Raw genomic sequence first — 24,165 nt, forward strand, 5'->3', positions numbered from 1 at the left:
GCACTTTGTTGCATCTGTGGTTAAAGACGTAAGTCGGCTATTAGGAATTTCTTGGAATTTACATACTGCATGGAGACCCCAATCTAGTGGACAGGTAGAAAGGATGAACCAAACTCTAAAGGGACAGATCAGTAAAATGTGCCAGGAAGCCAAAATACAATGGCCACAAGCTTTGCCTATAGCTTTACTGAGAATAAGGATAAAGCCAAGGAGTGGAATGTCAGTAAGCCCATACGAGATTACGTATGGAAAGCCTTATGAATCCCCAGAACCAAATCCTAATATGCATATAACAGGGAGCCAGGATGTTTATAATTATGTATTGTCTCTTGGTAAAACTTTAGCTCAACTTCAAAGTGTTCTGGTGTGGAACCGACCGTTGGCACTGGAAAATCCTGTCCACGACTTTCAGCCAGGTGACCGAGTGTACATTAAAAACTGGAATGAAGAACCCCTGAGAGAACGGTGGGCCGGACCTTATCAAGTATTATTGACTACTTTAACAGCTGTAAAGGTAGAAGGGGTGGATGCTTGGATTCATTATACTCGGGTGAAAAAGGTTCCCGAATTTTGGTCAGTGCGAGCAATCGGAGATACAAAACTACAGATGAAGCGCGTATAACCATACAATCTTGGGGTTCTTAACAACAGTAACGATAACAGTAATTGTTTTGTGTAAATACCTTGTAATTGGGTTCCTAGAAATACCAGAAAAATATAAGAAAGAGGAAATATTCAGAGGAGAAAATGTTACTTTGGAATGTGGAATGCACAACGATAAACCAATAACAATTAGCTCTCTACAGGTGGTCTGGGAAAAAATAAGTGACTCCGGACAGAGCCAGGAAATATACGTAGACACAACCAGGGACAATACAGGATTGAAGGCTGGATGGGAGGGGAAGGCGTACGTAAGTATAACCATAGAATTGGGCCAACAACTGAGAGGAGCTACCACCTTAACCCTGTTTAGTGTTACTAAAGTCAACAAACGAAACTACCGGTGCGTGGTAACACATGAAAATAGCACAGATTACGGGATAAGAGAGATATTGGTATATCCGAAATTGGATAAAGGAATATTGGTAGCCCACCAAAAAGGATCTAGAAGAAGAAGAGAGGGCCAGGCACCATGGACACAAGTGGTACAGATCCCACACAGGCAACCATCAGAGAATTTACTGGTAGGATTGATTAAAGATTTTGCCATAATGAAAGGAACTGATAGAATTACTGCTTGTTTGCCCATTCCAAAAGCAACAGGGGACCCGCTTGAGTGGGGTATAATAACCTCCCCACTGCCCCAAGTAAAAGGAAATGGAACAATTCAATGTAAAGAAGTGAAAGTTTTAGAGAGGATAAATGTTACACAATACTATAGGAAACTGAGCCCCCCAACATTGAGGTCTGAATGTGAAAAGAAGAAGAACTACCATTTCATAACGATAGGCAGATTTAAGAATGTGGGACAGTGTTATTACGACGAACTACGTGTAGTAGAAGGAGTTAGAGAAAAGATTGTTTGGGAATGTCAAGAGAAAAATAAGCCAAAAGGAATGAAAGGGTGGGATAGTGACTGGACAGTAAGTTTATTGCAGAAATTCCAGTATGGAGGGAATACATCATGGTGTATTAAATGGCAGGGAAAGCAGAATGGAACTGATCAGTTTTATACAGTAAGCCGGGTTGACAGTAGTGGTAGACAAGAGTCAACAAAGGTAGCTTGGTGGACTTGTGAGAAGAAATATACTTGCGACAGTAATAATGAAGATGTCGAGCACTTACTTCCGGTATTGATAGCTCTTAGGGCAGGATGTGCTTGCCGAGGAATTAAGTAAAATTCGGAAAGAAATAGCCAGGCTAGTCAAGTCGCAGTGGATTGTAGCTATAGTACCATAAAAAGTCCAGGACAATTTGTACGGGCAGCCAGTGATGGAACTTGGACTACACACCTGCCGATAGATGGGGAAGTAAAAGAAATAACTCTAGGACTCCCCACATTGTGTCCAATATGGAAAAAGTCTCCTTTTAAGGGAAAGTTGGAAACCCTACAAATTAGTAGGGCAAAAAGAAGTTTAGAAGAAGGGGCAGATGAAGATACATGGCATGAACCCTCGGATGGAGTAAAATTCAGTTGGGCGTTAGAATCTCTATTTGCACAGGTAGCTACTTATCGAAATAGGGAAATGATTTATAAACTTACAGGACAAGTGAGTAGGCTTGCGAGAGCCACAAAAGAAGGCTGTAGAGACCTTAATATCCAACTACAATCTACAACTAAAATGGTGCTACAAAATCGATTGGCATTAGATACACTGTTATTAAAGGAACATGGAATATGTGGATTTCTAAAAGATCGTATTGATCATTGCTGCATCCACATTCCAAATGTGACTATTGATGTAGAACATGACATAGAACAACTGGCTCGAGTGGAACAAGATGCAGAACAGGAAGAGAAAGATATGACAACAAGCTGGTTGGATAAAATTTTTAGTGGATGGAATATTAGTAATTGGGTTAAGTCCTTACTGGAGACAATAATTATATTGGTGATTGTAGGGGTACTAATTTGGTTAACATTTATAATGCTGAAAAGTCTGATTCTAAGGAAGACAACCTGGAACCGGACAGTGATGCAAACTATTGCTCGGCAAATGGAACCACATCCTCAATATCCTCCACCTGCATCTAACAACTTTGGATTTCAGAGAAAGAATCTGAGGAACCCAGGAGGTGAAATGGAATGAAAACCGAATAGACAAGATCAGTTTCAGATCAAGTGAACCCAACCAGAAGGGTGAACGTAACATAAAGCAGAAGTGGTGGACTTATGAAATGTTGTGACAATCCTAATCTTTGTAATTTCCTTGATTCTTAATGATGTAATTTTCCGTGATTATATTATTGGTGAGCACTGAGTGTAAAATATTTTAGTTAGTTAGTGAAAGCATTTGCCCTCCTCGAAAGGAGTGAAATGCTTTCAAAGGGGGGAAATGTTAGTAATGGAAGAAGAAATAATACAATATTGTTTAGTATGTTACATTTGCGATGTACTGTTCCGAGGCTGCGCTTGGAAGATACAAAATATATGTGCAAGGGTAACATGAGAATGCAGCAATTCATGATGAGGAGTAAGGAGGATTAAAAGAATGCTCAATTTGCAAGACATCTAGATAACTGGGGCTTCTTGGACTCTGGGAACTGGATCAAACCAACCTTGCGGTTTGGACTGAGACCAAGGGCTCAGAGAGCATGCGTGAAAAGGAAAGGTTAAAAAGTTCAACTCTGATGAAGACATCTTACTTCATCCCGACGACCACCCGGACGACCACCAGAGAGTAATACGTAAGCGCAGAAGGACTGATAAGATAATTAGCATACGAAGCGAGGCTAGGTGGAGCTAGGAAATGAATATGCATAGATGAGTTGTGAAACCTAATGCATATGTAGTATCTTAGGAGATAAAAGAGAACTAAGAAAACAAATCAGACGAAGTTAGATTTGGGCAGGCATGCCCCTAACTTCCGGCGCCTAATAAAGCACCTTCATATAATCACTTTGTGGATTATGTGTTTTCATGAACGCTAACAGTGGCAACTACGTTTTGGGAGGGGCAGCAGTCCTCCATTACCCCCAACCTGTTACCGCCACGTAACAGGTTGTACAGTACAGCATAAAGTACAGGTTGTACAGTGCAGCCTTTCTTCACAGGAGAGGTGCTCCAGCCTTCTGATCATCCTCTTGGCCCTTCTCTGGAATCGCTCTAATAGCTATAATAGACATAAATTGTTATTTTTTTTAACTTTATTTAAGAAAAGAAAAAAAAAGGACTAGATTTTTGTTTTTCCATTAACCATTCACTCTAAGCAGAACTGGCATGCGGACAGCATCTTTGGACTCAGTGATTGAAACTAAGACATTTCAGGTTCAGTTAAAAGTAAATGTATATGTGGATTACTTCTTACTCCTGAAGCAAACTTGCTCTCTCTGCATATGTTTATCATCACCTGTCGTGTTATTTGTCTCCTACCACATATTGCATTGAAATGAGATATTTTTTTCCTCTTTGTCTGTAGAAACAAACCGTTCTGGAAGCAAGAATATGAGGACAATTCTCTGGGAAAGAAACATAAACCCAGTTTTTTTGTACTGAAGTCATGTTTAGTTAACTTGCATAAATAGTAGGTTTTGACTAAGTCATTTGCACAGACAAAGATTTTCACTGTAAAATGTTTGAAAGCATTTCTGTTGTGGACATTACTGATTCAACTAAAACCAGGACTTGGCTCTGCTTTGCCTTCACATAAATAATTCTGTAAGAGTTCTTAATAATATATTTTTTATTTTTATATTATTATTTTTTTTTGCCTGCTCACTTGTTTCATGGTAGGTGGAGGCACGAAGTGGGTGTGGATATCAGGGCAAGAATATTAACATATGAACGTTTTTTTACTCTGTTATACTCTGTGTCTCCGATTCTATGAGAATGAAGGGAAACTCCAGCATGAAGCATATTAAGTTTAGGAAAGTGTGCACTTGTTTCAAAAATTACTAGCTGGGCTGTCTCCACCTGCAAGTGTGGGCCTGGTGCTGCTCACGCTTCTGCCACAGAGCCCCTCAGAGAAGACGCAGGCTTCATCTTCTCTACTCCCTCCCAGCAGGCAGCTGCAGGCAGCTGTCAGGTCCACCCCTGAGCCTTCTCTCCTTCGTGCTGACCAAAGGAGGTCCCTCAGCCTGCCCTTGTATGCCGTGTGCCCCGGCCCCTCACTCCCTCATGTGCCCTGGGCTGGGCCCACTCCACACCCATCAGTATCTTTCCTGTCTGGGGGACACCAGAGGGGGATCCCGGAGTCCAGGTGCAGTCGCGAAAATGACATCAAATCAGAGAGGAAAGTGGTTTTACTGGTTGTTGTTTATTATTATTGTTGTTGTTGTTGCAATGTATTTATTTGATTATTCTATCATTTTATTGCCCCGTCCTGGGAAGAGCAGGTAACCAAGCATCTTGAAGGGACTTTATGCTGCCCTGTACAACCTGTTACGTGGCGGTAACAGGTTGGGGGTAATGGAGGACTGCTGCCCCTCCCAAAACGTAGTTGCCACCATCTTGTGGCACAGGGATGCCAGGCATGGGATGAGGAGGGGGCTGGAGGCCAGGGCACACGAGGGGAGGCAGAGGGCAGTCACAGTGCCCAAGGGGCAGCCTGTCTCTCTGGGAAGCAAAATGGCCCGGGAGAGACACCCCCAGGAAAGGGGCCCCCAGCCCCCCTGACCATCCTCCTTCCACATGAGGGCCTCTTTCAGGCCGCAGAAGCCCCCTCCCAACACGGCCATGTTGGGTCTGGGGCGTGGCGCGCCATCATGGCGGCCATCACAGAACTCTCCCGATGTCACAGGGCATCTGCCCGCCCCCCTTTGTTCTGGAGCCTATAAAAGCCCCTGCGCCTGGCACACCACTAGCTGGAATCCTAGGATTTCTAGCAACGTCCAACCATGGTTGGTGTTAAGAGAGCATTGGTTGAAAGCTGCCCACCCTTTCGTGGGACCAAAGCGAATTGGGTCACCGCACCCAAGAAGTGCAGGCGGAGGAGCGCCAGCGGAGATGGAGCGGCCGTGGCGGTTGCTGTGGAGCCCATGGAGGTGGATCCACCTGCAGATGACGAAGAGCCAATGGAGGTGGATCCACCTCCAACCCATCTGATGTGGCACAACGTCATCGTGCCAGGGCTCCCACCAGCGAGACAACAACATCGTCATCGCAGAGCCGCCCGGACCGCTCCATACTCCCGGCCCTGCCTCCGCCTCCACAAATAGGGGGAAGAGGCCATCCCTTAACCAACTGGCAGGACTGCCTGCACGATGGCCTCTTCTCCCACCCCCTGTCCCCGTCTCCCCGTCCCCCCTCCCCACCTCTCCTGGAGAGGTGTCGCCCCTTCTGCACGGAGTCCCGAGCGCTGGGCAAGAGCGCACTCGGCTTCCTCTGGGCTGCTGCACCGGGCGACAGGAGAAGCCCTCCGAAGGCCACGCCTGGCGTGGGGTGTCTCGGTCTCAGGACGAGAAGGCTGCCAAGAGGTGCTTGAAGACGAAGCCGCGCCCTGCATGGCGGTGCACAGAGAACAGCAGCAGATCCCTCGAAACGGGCACGCAGACAGCTGTTCCCCTGCAGAAGCAGAAGCCTTCAGGTCTGCCAGGAAGCAGCGCAGGAGTGCAGCGTAAAGACCCTTCAAGGCGCTTGGTTTCCAGTTCTTCCCAGGACGGGGCAAAAAAATGATAGAATAATCATAAAAATAAATAAATACATTGCAACAACAATAATAATAAACAACAACCAGTAAAACCACTTTCCTCTCTGATTTGGTGTCATTTTTGCGACAGCACTTGGGCTCCGGGTTTCCCCTCTGGTCTCCCCCAGACAGGGAAGATACTGATGGGTGTGGAGTGGGCCCAGCCCAGGGCACATGAGGGAGTGAGGGGCCGGGGCACACGGCATACAAGGGCAGGCTGAGGGACCTCCTTTGGTCAGCACGAAGGAGAGAAGGCTCAGGGGTGGACCTGACAGCTGCCTGCAGCTGCCTGCTGGGAGGGAGTAGAGAAGATGAAGCCTGCGTCTTCTCTGAGGGGCTCTGTGGCAGAAACGTGAGCAGCACCAGGCCCACACTTGCAGGTGGAGACAGCTCAGCTAGTAATTTTTGAAACAAGTGCACACTTTCCTAAACTTAATATGCTTCATGCTGGAGTTTCCCTTCATTCTCATAGAATCGGAGACACGGAGTATAACAGAGTAAAAAAACGTTCATATGTTAATATTCTTGCCCTGATATCCACACCCACTTCGTGCCTCCACCTACCATGAAACAAGTGAGCAGGCAAAAAAAATAATAATATAAAAATAAAAAATATATTATTAAGAACTCTTACAGAATTATTTATGTGAAGGCAAAGCAGAGCCAAGTCCTGGTTTTAGTTGAATCAGTAATGTCCACAACAGAAATGCTTTCAAACATTTTACAGTGAAAATCTTTGTCTGTGCAAATGACTTAGTCAAAGCCTACTATTTATGCAAGTTAACTAAACATGACTTCAGTACAAAAAAACTGGGTTTATGTTTCTTTCCCAAAGAATTGTCCTCATATTCTTGCTTCCAGAACGGTTTGTTTCTACAGACAAAGAGGAAAAAAATATCTCATTTCAATGCAATATGTGGTAGGAGACAAATAACACGACAGGTGATGATAAACATATGCAGAGAGAGCAAGTTTGCTTCAGGAGTAAGAAGTAATCCACATATACATTTACTTTTAACTGAACCTGAAATGTCTTAGTTTCAATCACTGAGTCCAAAGATGCTGTCCGCATGCCAGTTCTGCTTAGAGTGAATGGTTAATGGAAAAACAAAAATCTAGTCCTTTTTTTTTCTTTTCTTAAATAAAGTTAAAAAAAATAACAATTTATGTCTATTATAGCTATTAGAGCGATTCCAGAGAAGGGCCAAGAGGATGATCAGAAGGCTGGAGCACCTCTCCTGTGAAGAAAGGCTGAGGGAGTTGGGGTTGTTCAGCCTGGAGAAGAGAAGGCTCCAGGGAGACCTGATAGCAGCCTTGCAGTACCTAAAGGGGGTCTCCAGGAAAGCTGGGGAGGGACTCTTTGTCAGGGAGTGGAGTGATAGAACAAGAGGAATGGTTTTAAGCTAAAAGAGGGGAGATTTAGAGTAGATGTTAGGAAGAAATTCTTTACTCTGAGGGTGGTGAGGCAGTCCAACAGGTGGCCCAGAGAAGCTGTGGATGCCCCATCAATGGAATTGTTTAAGGCCAGGCTGGACGGGGCTTTGGGCAAAGTGGTCTAGTGGGAGGTGTCCCTGCTCATGGCACGGGCTTGGAACTGGATGATCCTTAAGGGTCCCTTCCAACACAAACCATTTTGTGATTCTGTCATCTCATTTATGTATCGTGCTATATAACACACAGAAAAAAACTATTTTTCTTTTTTAAGAGATGAATTCTAAACAAGTTAAATTTTCTGAATCTTTCTGCTGGAGAATAGCTTATTCATAATACTTTACCTTACATATTTTCCCAAAAAGAACTTCCTCTTAAAAAAAAAAAAAAAGCTACTGCTCTTATTGCAAACTATACGTACAGCAGAACTTGCGTACTTCCTTAATTCAAAATCATTTAAGATTAGCACAATAAATTGTCCTGAACAATAACAGGGTACAGAAGAAATGTCTCATCGTGGTCATTTAGATGTGATTGATATATACCTCCGCAGCCTTTTACAATGCTGCCAAGACATTTTCTTTTGTGAATCACAAAGAACTTCATAGTAAAACAACTAAAACTAAGATTACTCCAAAATGAGGTAAAGAAAACAGAAGATGCCCATTTGATAGGCAAGTAATACAAAGCATGATAATATTATACAGTTAATAATGGTAAATTAGTGGCACAGGTTAGAAATCCTGAAATATAGTCTAAATTCCAGTTGACAGCTCTAGAAATAGTTTCCAATGAATCACTGTGTCCTGGTTCCAGTTAGGACAGAGTTAATTTTCCCTCCTAGTAGCTGGTAGGGTGCTATGTTTTGGATTAGGATGAGAAGAGCGCTGATAACATGCTGATGTTTTAATTGTTGCAGAGCAGTGTTTACACCAGGCCAAGGACTTTTCGGCTTCTCGCTCTGTCCTGCCAGCGGGCAGGCTGGGGGTGCAGCAGGAGCTGGGAGGGGACAGACCCAGGACAGCTGACCCAAACTGGCCAAAGGGGTATTCCATACCATCTGGCGTCATGCTAAACAATATATAGGGGTGGCTGGCCGGGGTGGGGGGCCGGCTGCTCGGGGATAGGCTGGGCATCGGTCAGCGGGTGGTGAGCAATTGCATTGTGCATCACTTGTTTTCTTACACATTATTATTATTATTACTATTACCATTATCACTATTATTATTATTATTGTTATTATTATATTCCTGTCTTAATAAACTGTCTTTATCTCAACTCACCGGCTTCACTTTCCCGTTTCTCTCCCCCATCCCAGAGAGGGAGGGGGGAGGGTGAGCGAACGGCTGTGTGGTGTTTAGCTGCCAGCCGGGTTAAACCACAACACACTGCTTTTCATATGTGTTTGTAATATGTCCACTGAGTGTGTTTAGTCCGTGACTGACTTTGGGTTCCATCTGTCACTCTGGTCTTTCAGGGCAGATGAGACAGTCTGTGGTGTTGGATCGTCACATGCTGATTCCATCACACTGCTGTGCTTGTCCAGTTCTATCAAAATTCATTTGTTATTATCTGCGTGACTGTTACTGTGATACCATGAATAGGACATATAGCAATCAAAGTAGTGATGACATACGGTATTATACAGTAATTAACATAATACAGTTCAAATCATGGGCTATTCTCACCCATCATTTGGCATTTGGATCTTCAGCTCCTCAAAGTTTACCTCTTTTTTAAAAGCCTCAGTACTTTGGACATTATAGTAACTCTTCCAAATGAATATTATGTTTTTGAAGAATAATTTTTTTCTGTAGAAATGAGTTTAAACGCAAAACCAATCAGTTTTGACCTTTTTTTTTTTTTTGTCAAAAGCAGACAATATTTTTATCACAATGGTGTCACATTTATTTTTGTCTGTATTTAAAATTAAAAGAACACTTTATGATTTGGGAAAATTATGTAAATACTAGAGAAGAAGTGGAAAAAAAAAAAGGTGGTGAATTAGAGAGTTTACCAGCTGTTTTTGGAATAACAAGTTCTGAGGCTCTTCAGCTTTCCTTCTTAAATTTTTATTGTGTAGTCTTTTTGCTTTTATTCACAAGTTCCCTATCTCTACTTCCAAATAATCATTTAAAAATATGTTTCACTACTTTCTCTAAGTGTTATATAGTCTTATAACATATTGTGACCTGGTTCTAAGTCATCATCTACTGAAAGGAAGTTTTTAAGAGCATGATTGTAAAGCTCCATCACCATGACTCCATGTTTATGTTGAATCCAACTCATAGCAAAATATATCATATACTCACATTCACTAATGAATAGTCTGTTATTTTTAAAATATATAGTTACGTTGCTAGGCCTTGTGCCCTAACTTCTAAGGGAATCATTCATCATTCTAATTTGAACACTGAAATCTAATTTGATTTGAGTATAGAACACAAAAGTAAAATTTAACATGCTAACCAAATCTTGGAACAGTGAATAGAAGATGCGCAAATTAGAAGGGTAAAATAAAGATCACAGTAATCAGATAATTAACAAATTCTGAAAACTTAGGCAGTCATACATATTTACAAAACACCCCTTAATACTATTTAGCAATAAGAAGAGCCTTAAAGGTAACACAATTTTTTATCTCAGCACCCAATATAAAGACCTATTTTTTACAAAGATTTAACTGTTTAAAAAAAAAATAAATCTGGAGGTTGGAGTATGTTTTGTCCCTTCTCTTTTGCTACACTTAAGTAAATGCTCTACTGCTGGGAGCCTAAATTTGTGCTGCATTGTGTCTGAGGGCTTCTCATTCTCTGATCATTAAAAACTTGATTATTGCTCACTTTCACACTGGGTTTTCCCATCCACGGAGACTGAGATGTTGGTTTGTGCCCAGTCTCACCAGGATGAAGAATCAATGTATGGGTGAGGAATGTGCTTCTACCCCAAGGCACAGAAACACATGTAGCCCAAAATGAAGATGTTACTTGAATGAGTTCTTCCCTTGGATGTGTAACTCAGTGATACTATAGCACAACTCTTTCCTGGCTTTCATACTTTTGTGTGTGTAAAACAGTATCCCTAGGTGGAACAGCTGAAATCCTTTTACTTCAGCTAAAAGAGGCCACTCTGTTAGGCTGTGGGTGTTGTTTTTCTTCATTCACTCTTTTTTTTTTTTTTTAATTTCTTCTGGTTCTGCAGGTGGGTAAAGAGCCACAGCAAAGTTTATTTCTCTTTACAGTATAGTTTCATGATTAGCATTTTGGTTCTCTTTAGAATAGATAGATATTAAATAAATAAAAACAAATAAAAATAACAAATAAAAATAAATAAATAAAATAGATAATAAATAAATAGATATCAAATCCCATGACCTCTTGTTCTGTTTGTCTTTGTTACAGACTCTCCACAGTAAAACCATGCATTTAGATTTTGGCAAAGAAAAATCTTTGCAGTTTTTGAAGTATGGCTACAGATAATGAACACGATTCAGTTTTTCTCACAAAGTAGATTTAAGTAAGAAAGGTGAAAAAAAGCAAGGTTTACTGGTCTTGCAGAACAGGCTAGTTGCTAGTATTATCACTGCTGATTTTCTTTGAAAGGTTCTTCCTGGTCAAGAAAAGATTATTTTGCAGACAGAGTATGCATTTGGAGACTCCCTTCAATTTTATAGGCATACATTTCCACACAACTACTCAAAGAGGAACTTCACTAGGTGATAATCACTTTCATTTGTAGAAAATAATTAATTACAGTGTTTTCAACTGGACAATGGCAAAATGTGAATCATATTGTCTGATGAAAAGGTTGGTAATTTTATGCCAGACTTCTGGGTTTATGAAGTCTTTGTTATAGTTTTCTGTTTACGTTATTATATAAATGAACAATTATTCATTCAACTATATAGCATACACAATACAATCTGTTTTTAAATACACTTAGAGTCATAGAATCATCCATAGACCTCTCCCTCTTTTGTACATTTTTCTTTGCATTTTTTATAGAAGGAAATATACATTTCTTGATTTTTATTTAAATGCATACATAAAATATAGCTAAGAACTTAAAAGGATTAAAATACAAAATTACTGCCTTTCTCAATTGTGAGATGGTTATGGTGTTCTGCCATTTATTCCCTTATACATGACCATCTGAGAATCCTCATAAAAGACAAAGGCATGTGTTTTGCTAGCTAGATTAAATGCTAGGATAGATTTTTCTGCATTACAGAAACAGAAATAAGAGAGTTCCCTCAGGTGTTAATCAGCCAAACTCAACTGCTCACTTATATTGTCCTGGCAATTAATCGTAGATATATTTAGATATGGCACCTGTATAATCAGTGTTGGAACTAAAGATACTTCATGTTCCCCAGCCTATATACTAAACCCAATTGCTAGCAAAGATTGATGATGCCTGTTTTCGTTTGGAAAGACAAAAATATCTGTAGTTAACATTTAAAATTTCAATACTTTGAAATTTTATTCAATATTATAAAAAATAGCTCGTTGTTTAAAAGCATTTATCATGAGACACGCTCAGTGTTACTATTTATTTCATTCTTCATAAAGATTAAGATCTTCATATATGATTTTTTTAAGAAAAAACACCACAGTTGCATAAAAGTTGTGAGTAGCAGAAGGATGTAAATTTGGAAAGAGACATGATTCTAAACAAACTCCACCCCTTCCCACCACAGTTGTATATCTGTGGCTCAGTAAGCATCCACACAAGTGCCTTCTCTTTTCTCTGCTGCCATCACAGAATACAGTTGTTTTAGAAACAGCTTCTGCTTTTGTAGTCTTAATGGATCTACCCAATTGCTTAGACTTCTCTCTCATGGTCCTAGGGTTCTTTTTGTGCTCTATTTCTTTTGGTAGTTAGGAGCAAATTCTTATGTTTCTGTAGTGGGTTTACGTGGCAAGGTTTTGGTAGCGGGGTCTGCAGGGGTGGCTTCTGTGAGAAGAACCCAGAAGCTGCCCCATGTTAGATAAGGGCCAGTTTCAGCCAGCTCCAAATGGACCCACTGCTGGCCAGAGCCAAGCCGATAAGTGATGTTGTTTGCACCTCTGGGAGAGCAGATTTAAGAAAGGGGGAAAAGACCTGCTGTACAACAGCAGCCAGGAGACTGAAGAGTGAGAAAGAGCCCTGCAGACCCCCCCAAGGTCGGTGCAGCAGGAGGGCAGGAGGTGCTCCAGGCACGCAGCAGCAGTTCCCCTGCGGCCTGTGCAGAGGCCCCTGGCGGAGCAGGCTGTCCCCCTGCAGCCCACGGGTCCCACACGGAGCAGATCTCCACGCTGCAGCCCGTGGAGGAGCCCCCGGTGGAGCAGGTGGATGTGGCCTGGAGGAGGCTGCGGCCCATGGAGAGCCCCCGCAGGAGCAGGCCCCGGGCCGGAGCTGCAGCCCGTGGAGAGGAGCCCACGCAGGAGCAGGGGTCTGGGGGGAGCTGCCGCCCGTGGGGGACCCGTGCTGGAGCAGTTTGCTCCTGGGGGATGGACCCTGTGGTACGGAGCCGTGTGGGAGCAGTTCTTGAAGAGCTGCGGCCTGTGGGCAGCCCCCGCAGGGTCAGTTTGGGAAGGACGGCATCCCGTGGGAGGGACCCCACGGGGAGCAGGGGCAGAGAGTGACCATGAGGGAGTGGCGGAGACGAAGCGTCATGGCCTGACCACAACCCTCTTTCCCCCATTCCCCAGTGCTGTTCAGGGGGAGGAGGTGGAAGACGGTGGATAGTGTGGAAGGTGTTTTTATTTTCTTTCCTTTGTTTCTCTCTTCTCTAGCTTGTTAGTAATTGGTAAGAATTTTCCCTAATCTCCCAGTGCTGAGTCTGTTTTGCCTGTGATGATAATTGTTGAGTGATCTCTCCATCCTTATCTCAACCCCTGAGCCCTTTGCATTGTATTTTCTCCCCCTTTCCCTTCGAGCTGCGGGAGTGAGAGAGCGGTTGTGGTGGAGCTCAGCTGCCCACCTGTGTAAAACCACCACAGTTACATACCAGTTCTTAGGACAAATTCTCTACATGTGACGCTGGACACTGGAAGCCCTGCGATATTACTGTTGTTGCGTAGATCTAAAGGCAGACAGCTAAGGTTGCATTAACAACCTAATTCAGGAAATCTTCCAAGTTCATTTCAGTGTCAGATGTGAACAGGAGCTAAAGTTGAGGATATTTAAGAATGCACATACAACCTGAGTGCTTCTCTGCATCTTTTTCTGAAAAATGGTGATACAATGACACCTCAGTGCATGCATGTTCAACTGTTTTTCTCACATTATAATAACTCAAATGGAGTTTAAGTCATTGGGACTTAAACACATTCTTAACGTGTTTCCTTGAGCTAGATGTCTGAAACCAAATGTGTTTTAGATGTTAGATTAAGTGGAGGTGACTGAATGCATGTTTTAAATTTTTTGTATCTTATATAGCTGGAAAGAAGTGATAGATACATGTTATAGTCTACAATCAATGTTTTCTGTATTCTTTCACAATAATTCAGAGATGTTATTTTGGTATTTTTCATCTAACATTATATAATTTTAAGAGTGAAGCTCCAATGTTAAAAGGAAATGTGTTTTTATGTCTTTTTGGTCTTCATTGTTTTTGACTTTTTCTGATTCTTGTAATAGGCATTTACTTTTTGCAACTATTACGTAAAATGTTCTGTATAAAATATGCAAGTTGAGAAATATGGCTTCTAGTGTTTTTGTAGTAACCATAGCTGTTTAATTTTACAAGAGTTTTAGTATTTAACGTTTTGTTTGTATAATCTGTTCTTCATTTTATAATAAAATGTAAAACTTGTCTGATGTATAGAAACAGTAAAACTAGCAGCATACACTGAAATTGACTTTAGATCATTAGTTCTAATGTTAACAGGGTTCACATGAATTTAAAATATAAAAGGCAGTCGTAAATGAGTTATTTTTAAAAGGCTATGTTGGAACATGTCTGTATGCTCTATAATTTTCAGGTCAAAGAAAACACTGAAAAACTACAAAAACAGAAACCAGTATCTGTCTTGTCAACAACAGAAAAAAGCCCAGCAGCTGCTCTGGTAAGAAAACTTCCCAGATTCTTGTAATTCCTCTATTGTTTTTAAGTTATTGAATGAAAAAAGGTTTGTGGGGCTCAGCAGAACTAAACAATTTTTCTTGAAGAAAGTCCAGCATTGATTTTCTATGTTGTCTATGCAATATCTGTGAGAATAACATATTGCAGAACACATGAAACTGCAAAGTATTTTGTCAAAAGTACTTTCATTTTTTGTAATATTGTCTTTTTAACACTTGCACAGTGATCAGATTTTTAGACAATGTGATCAAAAGATCTTTTTCCTAACAATTACAGTTTATTTAGAATGCAGCATTTCACATATTTAGTTACACCTTCTCACATAGCATTGCATGTGTCCACAAAATATTGGTTTCCATTTTGCAGTCATTTCAGCTGCCTCTGTTTAATATCTATAGATAGCTTCAGCTTCTTCTTGATATGGAATTAGCTGTATTTCTAACATTTACAAATTTTTCTCCTGTTCTATATGATTACAATACATTAAGCACCTTTATATTCTGCACTATCCCTGTATAACTTGTTTTTTTCCCCCCCTATGTTTCCTTACTGGGTTTTGAGACAGTATTTTTTTGCTTTACAAAAAACAAAACAAAACCACCACCACCAAACCAAACCAAATCAAAACCACCACCACCACCAAAACAACAACAAAAAACAAAAAACAACAACAACAAACAACTGATTTTCTATAGGGCTTTAGTTTTTTTTTTTTTTTAACTGTAGGTAAAGCCTGAATGAGACATTTTGTAATTTGGATTTAACATCCTGTTTCTCTGGCCCTGTGTCCAGGTTCCTGGTCACCTCCTGTCATATTGAGCCCCTTTCCCTGGGTGGTAATGGCAGCAGCAGTCAATGGAGCTGAGGGCTCTATCTGGAACTGCTTTTACCCTCTCCTTGCAGGGCTTTGCTAGCAATTTACTTTTCATCACCAAATTTTTCTTTGAGTTTTCCCATCTTTTCTTAAAGTCTTAGAGAAGATTGAAATGATAGCATCTTTTCATAGAAATTATATTGCGTTGTCCTTGTATTTTTACAAGCTTTTAAGATCTTATCTTAAAAGATTTAGATTGTATTTCTAACTGGCTTATCTGCCAATGTGTTGTAATTTCCTGGTTTTCCTGCAGCACTAATTTTAAAACACGTGTCAGGTAAGTATTGCAAATTTTGTTAGCAGATCCTTTTTTATAAAATTAGAGGGTATGCAGTATTTACTTCATGTGACTTCTATTCCTCATTTATTTATTAGTTTGTTGTAGTATGATTTTTTTTTCCTATAACTGGGACCTATCCATTCAACATATATATCCACTTGATTTTTTTTTTTTTTTTGAAAATTTGATGTGTAGAATGTCTTTGTCTTGCATGCTTTCATTTTACTGTTTCCCTCACATGCTTTGAGCTTCCTTCTGTTGTTTTTCTGGTCATGTCTTCCCATGGATTTGAATATTCACTCAGGTGGTCTGTTCATACTTAACTGTTAAAATAAGGGTTTTTGTTGTGTTCTGTATGCTGCTTTTGTTTGCATTTATGTGTTGCTTCTGCAACTCAGTTACAGTATGTTTAACTAGCATCTGTTCTATTGCTATGGAGTTTGATGCCTTCAGAATTTAGGTCACGTTAATTAAGTAGCCTCATTCTTGTAAGGATAGGCTATTGAAAAAATATATTTGAGCTGCAACGTTTGAATGAATTTGAGGTTCCTATAGAAAGGTTATGTGACTGTAAATGGGTATGTAGAGTATGATAAAGGAGAATATCTGAACAAATTTTGTTCAAAAGAAAACACAGTAGTCCACATGAACATCCCAGTGCCATTTTCAACAACACTTCTGAGATTAGCTCTGCATTGTAAGGCATTAAAAAAGTTGAATATTTATTCTGGAAAATTATGCTTATAACTGCTGCATATTGAATAACATGGAAGTCAGAGTTAGGAAAATCTAATGGTTAAGCAGTTTGGATGATCAGGAATCTACTGGTTGACCAGCGTCACATATTCTTTTTTGTTTACATTATCAGTATACAGTTCTTCAGTTAAATTATTGTTAATGTAACTTGCCACTTGGTCTCAATGCCCTGCCTGAAACCTTTTTCTGAGGAACAGAACACTGGTATCTGAAACTTACGGGAAAGAGGAGATGTCCCTGAGGATATCACTGGCCAGATGACCCCAGAAAAATCATTTTCTGTGTTTACGTAGGAATTAATATGGGATGATGGAAGCAAAACAGTACTAAAAAGGAAGAATGGGTTGATTCTTTCATTTAAAGTATCGTTACCATCACTAGAAAATTGCAGTTGCATTCTCCCTACCTATGAGCAATGACTGACTACTTTGTTGAATCTTTGAATTCTCAAGAAGCTGTGTATTGAGACTAAGGGTTTTAGCAAGAGAAAGGCTCAGAGGTTTTTACATCATTGCCTTTGATTAATGAAGAACTACCTGGAACTGTCAAGAGGATATCAACAATTTCTGTCTTTTCTGTAACTCAATATAAAAAAATTAAGTGCCAGTAGAGACTACTACATTTATTTCTAAGTTAGGCATCTTTGTCATTTCTACTTTTTAAAAAGTTAGTCCACTGAAGAGCCAGGATAAAGAGAAATACCAAAAAAAGTCTCGCTTATCTTGTCAAAGACGTTAAGGAAACTTGCTGCAGTTTCTAACAGACAAATACTAGCTTTTTGTTTTCAGATTTTCCTTGAAAATGACACTGAGGCAGAGGTGACTGTAATTTGTAACCACGGTTGTGTAAGAACAAGTTAGTAGTCTAGACACCTTTATAATTAGTGGAAAAAGAATGTATTTTTACGGCTAATTTGGTCTAAGGTAGAACCAAGATGTATGTTACAGATGTTCAATGTTCAGTGAATTGAATTACAGCCCATGGAACAAATCTTGTGCCTGTATCAGACACTTGTGCATATTCTATGAATGAAATTATTACAATTATTTTGGGTCTTTTAATGTTCTCTTTGATCTCATTACTTTTTTTTTTTTTTTTTTAAATGGAATGTTTTTATGTGAATAGGGGATATCACTCCAGTCCTGGTACTAGTCATGATAACTAGACCATCTCTTCTAAAATAATACCCAAATGGGGAAGGTAGTGTATCTGTGTTACTGGGCTGCCTAGAAACCCAATAAATCTTACTTTAGTAGATCATCAATGGTGTCGTTGTCTTGCCTTAGAAATATGGCACATAAAACAGTCTTCTGTCTAATAAAGGCTCTGAAAGTAAGTTGTTCAGGGTATCTTAATTGCATGCATAAATAATTTCATTCTGATTGAGTGGTAGAAAGAATTGGTGCAGTCACTCAACTGCAAAGCATTGTGCACTACTTTACAAAATTGTTAACATAATATATATCTTACAGATTTTCTAGGACCAGGTTAATTGATGTAATACTCTTAAAAACATTGACTAATTTATTTCACCAGGAACTGCTTAATGTAAAAATCCTTGAGGAAGTAGTCATGGATAGCAATTATGGAAATGCCATAGTGGGTGCATTGAGAGGAATGATAAGAAGCCATTGATATCTCTGAATGAAATAACATTGTAGACTTGAATGAGTTGTGAATGTGTAGGTGTCATGGGAAACTCTCAAGACTCTAGGAAAGACTTTATGGGCAGAGCCATTGGTCCTGGTACCTTGGAGCCTACCATTACTCTCCAAAAAGGAATAGGAAGACAAGTAGGAGGGCAGAGTAGGACATCCTGGAGAGATGGAAGTTTGTGAATCTCTCTGCTACCATTTGTCTGAAACAACAACCTTGGACAACTGTTGCCAGGTTATTATTTTTCAAGTATTCTAATAAATATCAGTACTGGAATATTTGGTCAGAAAATAAAGGTAGCTCTAATAACACAAGTCAATATCAAGTGCAGTTAGCTGTAGCACCATTATTATTTTTTTCTTAAAACGTTGATACTTAGCACTAATCATGAAAAACGTGTATTTTTATGTGAACATTTTCCAGCAAGGAAACAGTTTTCTTATTTGAAATTTTGATTGTTACCACGGAAGTGAGAAACAAAATAATTTTGAAACTGTGAAGATCACCTTGGCATTTAAAAAAAAAATGTATATTTTGAATAAACCAATAGACATGCATTTTTTTTCTCACTTCTAGCTGTCATACCTGTTTACCAGCCAACCAACTGAAAGATTGACTTTCCTTTGACTGACTTTGAATATGAGAATTTCTGTATACTTCCTCATTAATCAGAAAATTTATAATTTAGTCCATGAGAAACAGCTTTTTTTGTGTGTCATCTTTTAATATTAATTTAATTTTGTAGTGGTGACAAATTTTAGTACTTTTTTTTTGTATCCCAAACCTTTAACAGACAGCTTATTTGTATTTATAATTTTATTTGAACAGATACTTAAGAATTAAATGTCTGGTCATATGCAGTGGAATAACTGTTTTGGTATTACTGACATCTCATAGTATATCAGATGTATATAACTAAGTTCAGTGATGCAGCTAATCGTACTTTTGAATAAAATCACCTTTAAAAAATAAATGTGTGTAAATAAAACAATTTAATAGATACTGTTTAGAATAAGTATACATTTCAGTACTCTTCCTTGATAAATTAATCTTTATTACATTATTCTGTGATAGATAAAGAAGGTGCAATAATATTTCAGAACATTGTTTTGCCCTGTCATAGTTAGTATGCATATACAAAAATAAATTAATGAAAGATTTTTAATTATTTCTGTTCTTTTGAAGGGTCAGTAGAGCAAATAATACGAAAGGTAATTAAAAGAATATAATTCAAAATTGCTTTGTGTTATATTCAAATATTCTTTAAATATCCTTTTTATTTAGCATAATAACTATTTCAAAAATGATCTTCATGTAATTGTTCAAAAGAATAAAAAAAATCAAGTGATTACATACTTTCAAATATAATGAAAAGATAATATTTAACTTTTTTTATGCTGACAGCCTTTGAGTATGACGCAAGAAAGTGTTTCTCTTTTTCAGCCACATAATGTAAATGTGGATGAGTCTTTTACTATCATTGGGGATTTATGCTGCAGGGCTACTCAGCAAATAGTATCTGCATTATAGTAGTTATGCTTGTATAAGAGGCCATATTTGTAGGAAGGGGAAAATTATTTTTGTTAGACCAATTACTTTTGTTAGACCACGTAGTGTACGTATGTGTGAGAGAAGATGTGAGAGGTGGAACAAAAGCTTTTGTGAACTTGAACCCTTCTTTAGATGATGTTTAAATAAACATTTTCCCAGGAAGGTCTCATTAAGAATGGCTTTTTAAAAATTATTTATTTTTACTTTTTTTTTTTTTTTTTTAAAGTGTGAGAATGAGCTCATTTCTCTGGTTTAAATAAAGTACTCCAGTAAATGATTAACTCTTCATATGAATTTTGTTGCCTCAACACAGAATGCTGAGTTCATTGAGTGTACAGACTGTTGAAATGAATAGGATTGCTCATAAATTGAAGCACATTGAAGGGCATGACAAGCTTTGATAATCTGCTTGTTATTCTTTGCCAATACGCCACTTCTCAGTTTCATCAGTTGCAAATTTTTTTTTTGCGTTGTTTTCTGAAACTGAATTACATCTTTCCTTGATATGTCACGGGCATACTTGCATGTGCTATCATACAAGGCAAGTTAAATAATTATAGTCTATAACTGATGTAAGTTGCAGAAAGAATAAATGGGTGAATGTGTTTAATGTATCACATGTATGTCTGTTGAAACGTGCATGCTTTTGTCTCTGTGCCTATTTTGGAGCAGGTCACAAAGGACAGTCTCTTCACAATGCTCTCAGTGAACTAAAAATTAATCCAGTTATTAAAATCTACCATGGATAAGAATAAAGTTTCTGAACTGTAAAATAGGCTGAAGTTGGCAGGTTTAATCCACTATTAAGCTGTAATCATGTAAACTGCTGGTAGACTGCCATTAAGCTATTAGCAGTGAGCAGTACTCCTGAAGAGGACTTAATTAAATATAGTCTTTTATGGCCGCTAGTACACTCGTGTATTACTTTTGGAGAAGAAGAGACCCCTTGCTGATTCTGGCCTTTACCTAATCTTTCAATTTTCATGCCCCTGAAGTATACTGAGATTGATTAATCAAAATTGCTTGGATTAAAGAAAATAGAATAATAAACTGAATTCTTTAGAAAATGTTGAAACGTTTTAATCCATAAAGTGCATTTTTGTTAGTTTGTTTTTGTTTCAGTTGACACATTTTATTGTTTATATGCCATCAAAATGTAGTTCAAGTCTACTTATGAGTATGTATTAGTAGTCTGAAGATAAGCATTTAATTCTTTTGTTTTTTATATATAGCTTTTGTATATATATATTTCATAGATATATGCATATGTATATATATATATATACATATGCAGTAATGAATACTACTTTTATGGGAGGTAAGGAATAGGCCACTCGTATCTTTTACAGTATCCTCTGTGATTCCTTTTCTGTAAAACAGAACAGGAAACAAACAAATGAAAAATACCCACTTCTTTACTTTCCTTATATTTGAAAACTTACAGGAAAGGAAAAACAAATTAACAGAAATCAGTAGTGAATTTCCATATGTGTTTTAGGTAGTAAAAGTTAAAAGCATTTATAAGCTGATACACCTCATTTAAAACTGTTTTCTTATCTCTTTACTTTTAGAAGGCCCTATAAACTGAACAACAAAAATTGCTTTGTGTTGTGCCTTAAAATTAATTTTCTTGCATGCTGATATTGGTATGTAACTGTTCTTGTTTTGATGATTTTATATATTCATCAACACTGAAAACTTGATCTTCATGTGTTCAAGTGTTGCGTCTCTCACTGCTGGAAGTCTATCTTCAGGAAATTGTGAAATAAAAATCTGAGGTAGATAACTGTGAGGGGTATGGTAAGACTGATCTCTGTCAAACATGTACATCAGTCCTAGTAAAACATTTTTAGTACTAAGAACTTTCTAGGGAGAGCTATCTAGAAGTCTGGGTAATTAAAATGGGATCCCAACTGCTCAGCAATGTATGGAAGCTTTTTATTCTCTTTCTGAGCATCCTCTGTTAAGAGTTGTTTAGCTTATTAAGATGTTTAGCTTATTACTTTTCATTGTTTTGTTTGACTTTATCTTAGAGCTACTTTAGTTAGGAAAGCTAACAAGATGACTTCAGTTATGACAGTGTTATATAACAAAACTAATCAATATTTGAAAATATTGTCAACACATTTTATATTTACTGGAAAAAGTAGCATTCTAGGTGTCACTTTATGGGGCTAACAGTCTGATTTGGATTGAGTAGCAGCTGGAACAGGAGTGCTGCAGAGGATACTCTTTGAATTACTAGCAGAGTTAAAGTCCATGGAAATGCAGAACATAATTTGCAGAATTCTGATTTTAGAGTGCTTAAGTAAATCAAGCGGCATGCTAAACTTTCTTTTGTGAATAGATAAGAGATAAATGAAAAGAGTTTCAGGAGATATAAGAAAAAATACAAAGACTGATAAAGAGGCAAGTGGGTTTTAAAGGAAAAAAGGAAGTGTCTGTGGTGTGGGAAATACTTTAGACATATAGAATAACTTAATAAAAGAATCAGCCTTAGAAGAATGGAGGAAAAAAACAATGATAGGGTGATAGGGATGAAATGTAATTGGAAAATAGCAAAAAAAAAAAAAAAAAAAAAGGCAAAAGAAAGGTCAGGAATTATTTTGGACCTGATTTTGTGAAAGACAGGAAGAAAGTAAAGAATGAAAGACAAATTACACGAGAAGTTATATGGTTTTAGTAGAAGTCTTTAGGTCATATTTAAATCTGAAAGAATGAAAGTGCAGGAGTGGTGCTAGTAATGATGGAGAATGTGGGTAGAATGTAAAATATTGCTGATTTTTGTCTTTTGGAAACTCATCTTTGTTACTTATGGCAAAATAGAGTCTGAGCAGTGTTTCTCAGAAAGTTTCTCCTGTTCTAATATGGTAAGATTTTAACCATTGCAAGTGTGAAATGTGCCCGTGGGAGATAGAAATAATTATAATTCTGAAAATGGCTAAGGCTTTTTAATGTTATTAGTCTCTTTTCATATTAGCAAAATCTCTGAGAGTTTTTTTATTAAGAATAATTGTTGTGTAACCTCATTTTGTTTTCAAGAAGTGAATGCATGTGAAAAGCTAACATACTAAAGACAAGAAATATGGAAAATCTATAGCTTTTTGAGTGATTTAGTAACTGGATTGCTTCTAGCTCTGCTCTTTCTGCAAGTATATCTTGTATAAGCAGTTAGGTGGCTTCTATTTCAAGGCCAAATGATTTTCAGTATATTGGCAGAATTGCCTCTCTCATACTGAATTGTTAGTACAACCACTTCGGGGCCATACTATATGCAGTGCACACCATGTACCCCAGTTAGTTGAAGAACTAAGGCTTGCAGGATGACTTTGTTGTGTAATTGCAGGTTGATGGCCAAAACTTTAAACTTACAGATCGTAAACCTACTGTAAACCTTCAGCCCCTCTCTTTTGCATGACTACTCTGCCTTCAGATTAGTTTGCAGATATTTTCATTGCATAAAATAGCCACTTACACTGTGAAAAAAAAATGGTTACATTTTGTATTGGCAGATTTCCCATATTTTGCTTCTGTTTAAGGGTTTTCTTAGTGTTAAATTGACTGCTTAGACTGTTTTGTGTATTTGCGCAACATTTTTTTTTAATTTGAAGAAAATACTTGACATAATAGGTTAGAAAATAAGAATAATAAGTTTATGATTATAAAAGAGCATGGGACTGAAAAACAGCAATAATAATGCACATATTTCAAAATAAATATATGGAAGTAAGATTTGCTAAGTATCTGCTAATTGTATTATAATTATCTTTTTTTTTGCTAATAATTATTTTATAATTATCTTTATATTTTATTTATATCTTTTATTTACGCTGTGTACACCTACTAAGTGACAGGTAGTAACTTTCACTGTTTAACTCCAGCCAATTTAGTGGTAAATATTGATGTTTGAAAGGTGATTGTCAAGATGAAAGTGGGTGGAATAGCTAAGGAAAATTATTCATAGGCAGGTAGTTTATGTTTCCCACACCTGTGATTCTGTGGGAAAAAAGATATGTCTTCTAGCAAAAAGACACATACACTTCAGGTTGAATTAAATACGTAGGCTAACCTTCCCTGTGCCCCTATATTCTTAACAGTCACTTTCCACTCAGGAGAGCAAGCACTCCATAAGGCAGGTATGTTGTGCCTTGGAGAGTGTCCTTGGTATATTGCTTTGCAGTTCAGCTTCATCATCTACTCTACCACTGTTATTTTGTATTATAGCTATACTCGTGCCTCCTTCAAACAAAGCAGTCCAATT

At 38.3% G+C, this 24,165-nt stretch overlaps 1 protein-coding gene across 1 annotated transcript in view; it reads left to right on the forward strand.

The window, feature by feature from the left end:
- The window catches only part of LOC310899444 (uncharacterized protein), a gene marked incomplete at its 5' end in the record, with an annotated part of 225,776 nt that overhangs the window by 6,317 nt on the left and 195,294 nt on the right, over positions 1–24,165 (forward strand). Inside the window, 2 exons of the mRNA XM_083835796.1 lie at positions 345–8,867; positions 14,687–14,770. Of these exons, the coding sequence (XP_083691922.1) occupies positions 345–420 (76 nt within the window). The 3' untranslated portion in view covers positions 421–8,867; positions 14,687–14,770. The remainder of the gene's footprint in view (positions 1–344; positions 8,868–14,686; positions 14,771–24,165) is intronic.

The sequence above is a fragment of the Anser anser genome (genome assembly GCF_964211835.1).
Source record: "Anser anser genome assembly, chromosome: 4".
Classification (NCBI taxonomy): domain Eukaryota; kingdom Metazoa; phylum Chordata; class Aves; order Anseriformes; family Anatidae; genus Anser; species Anser anser.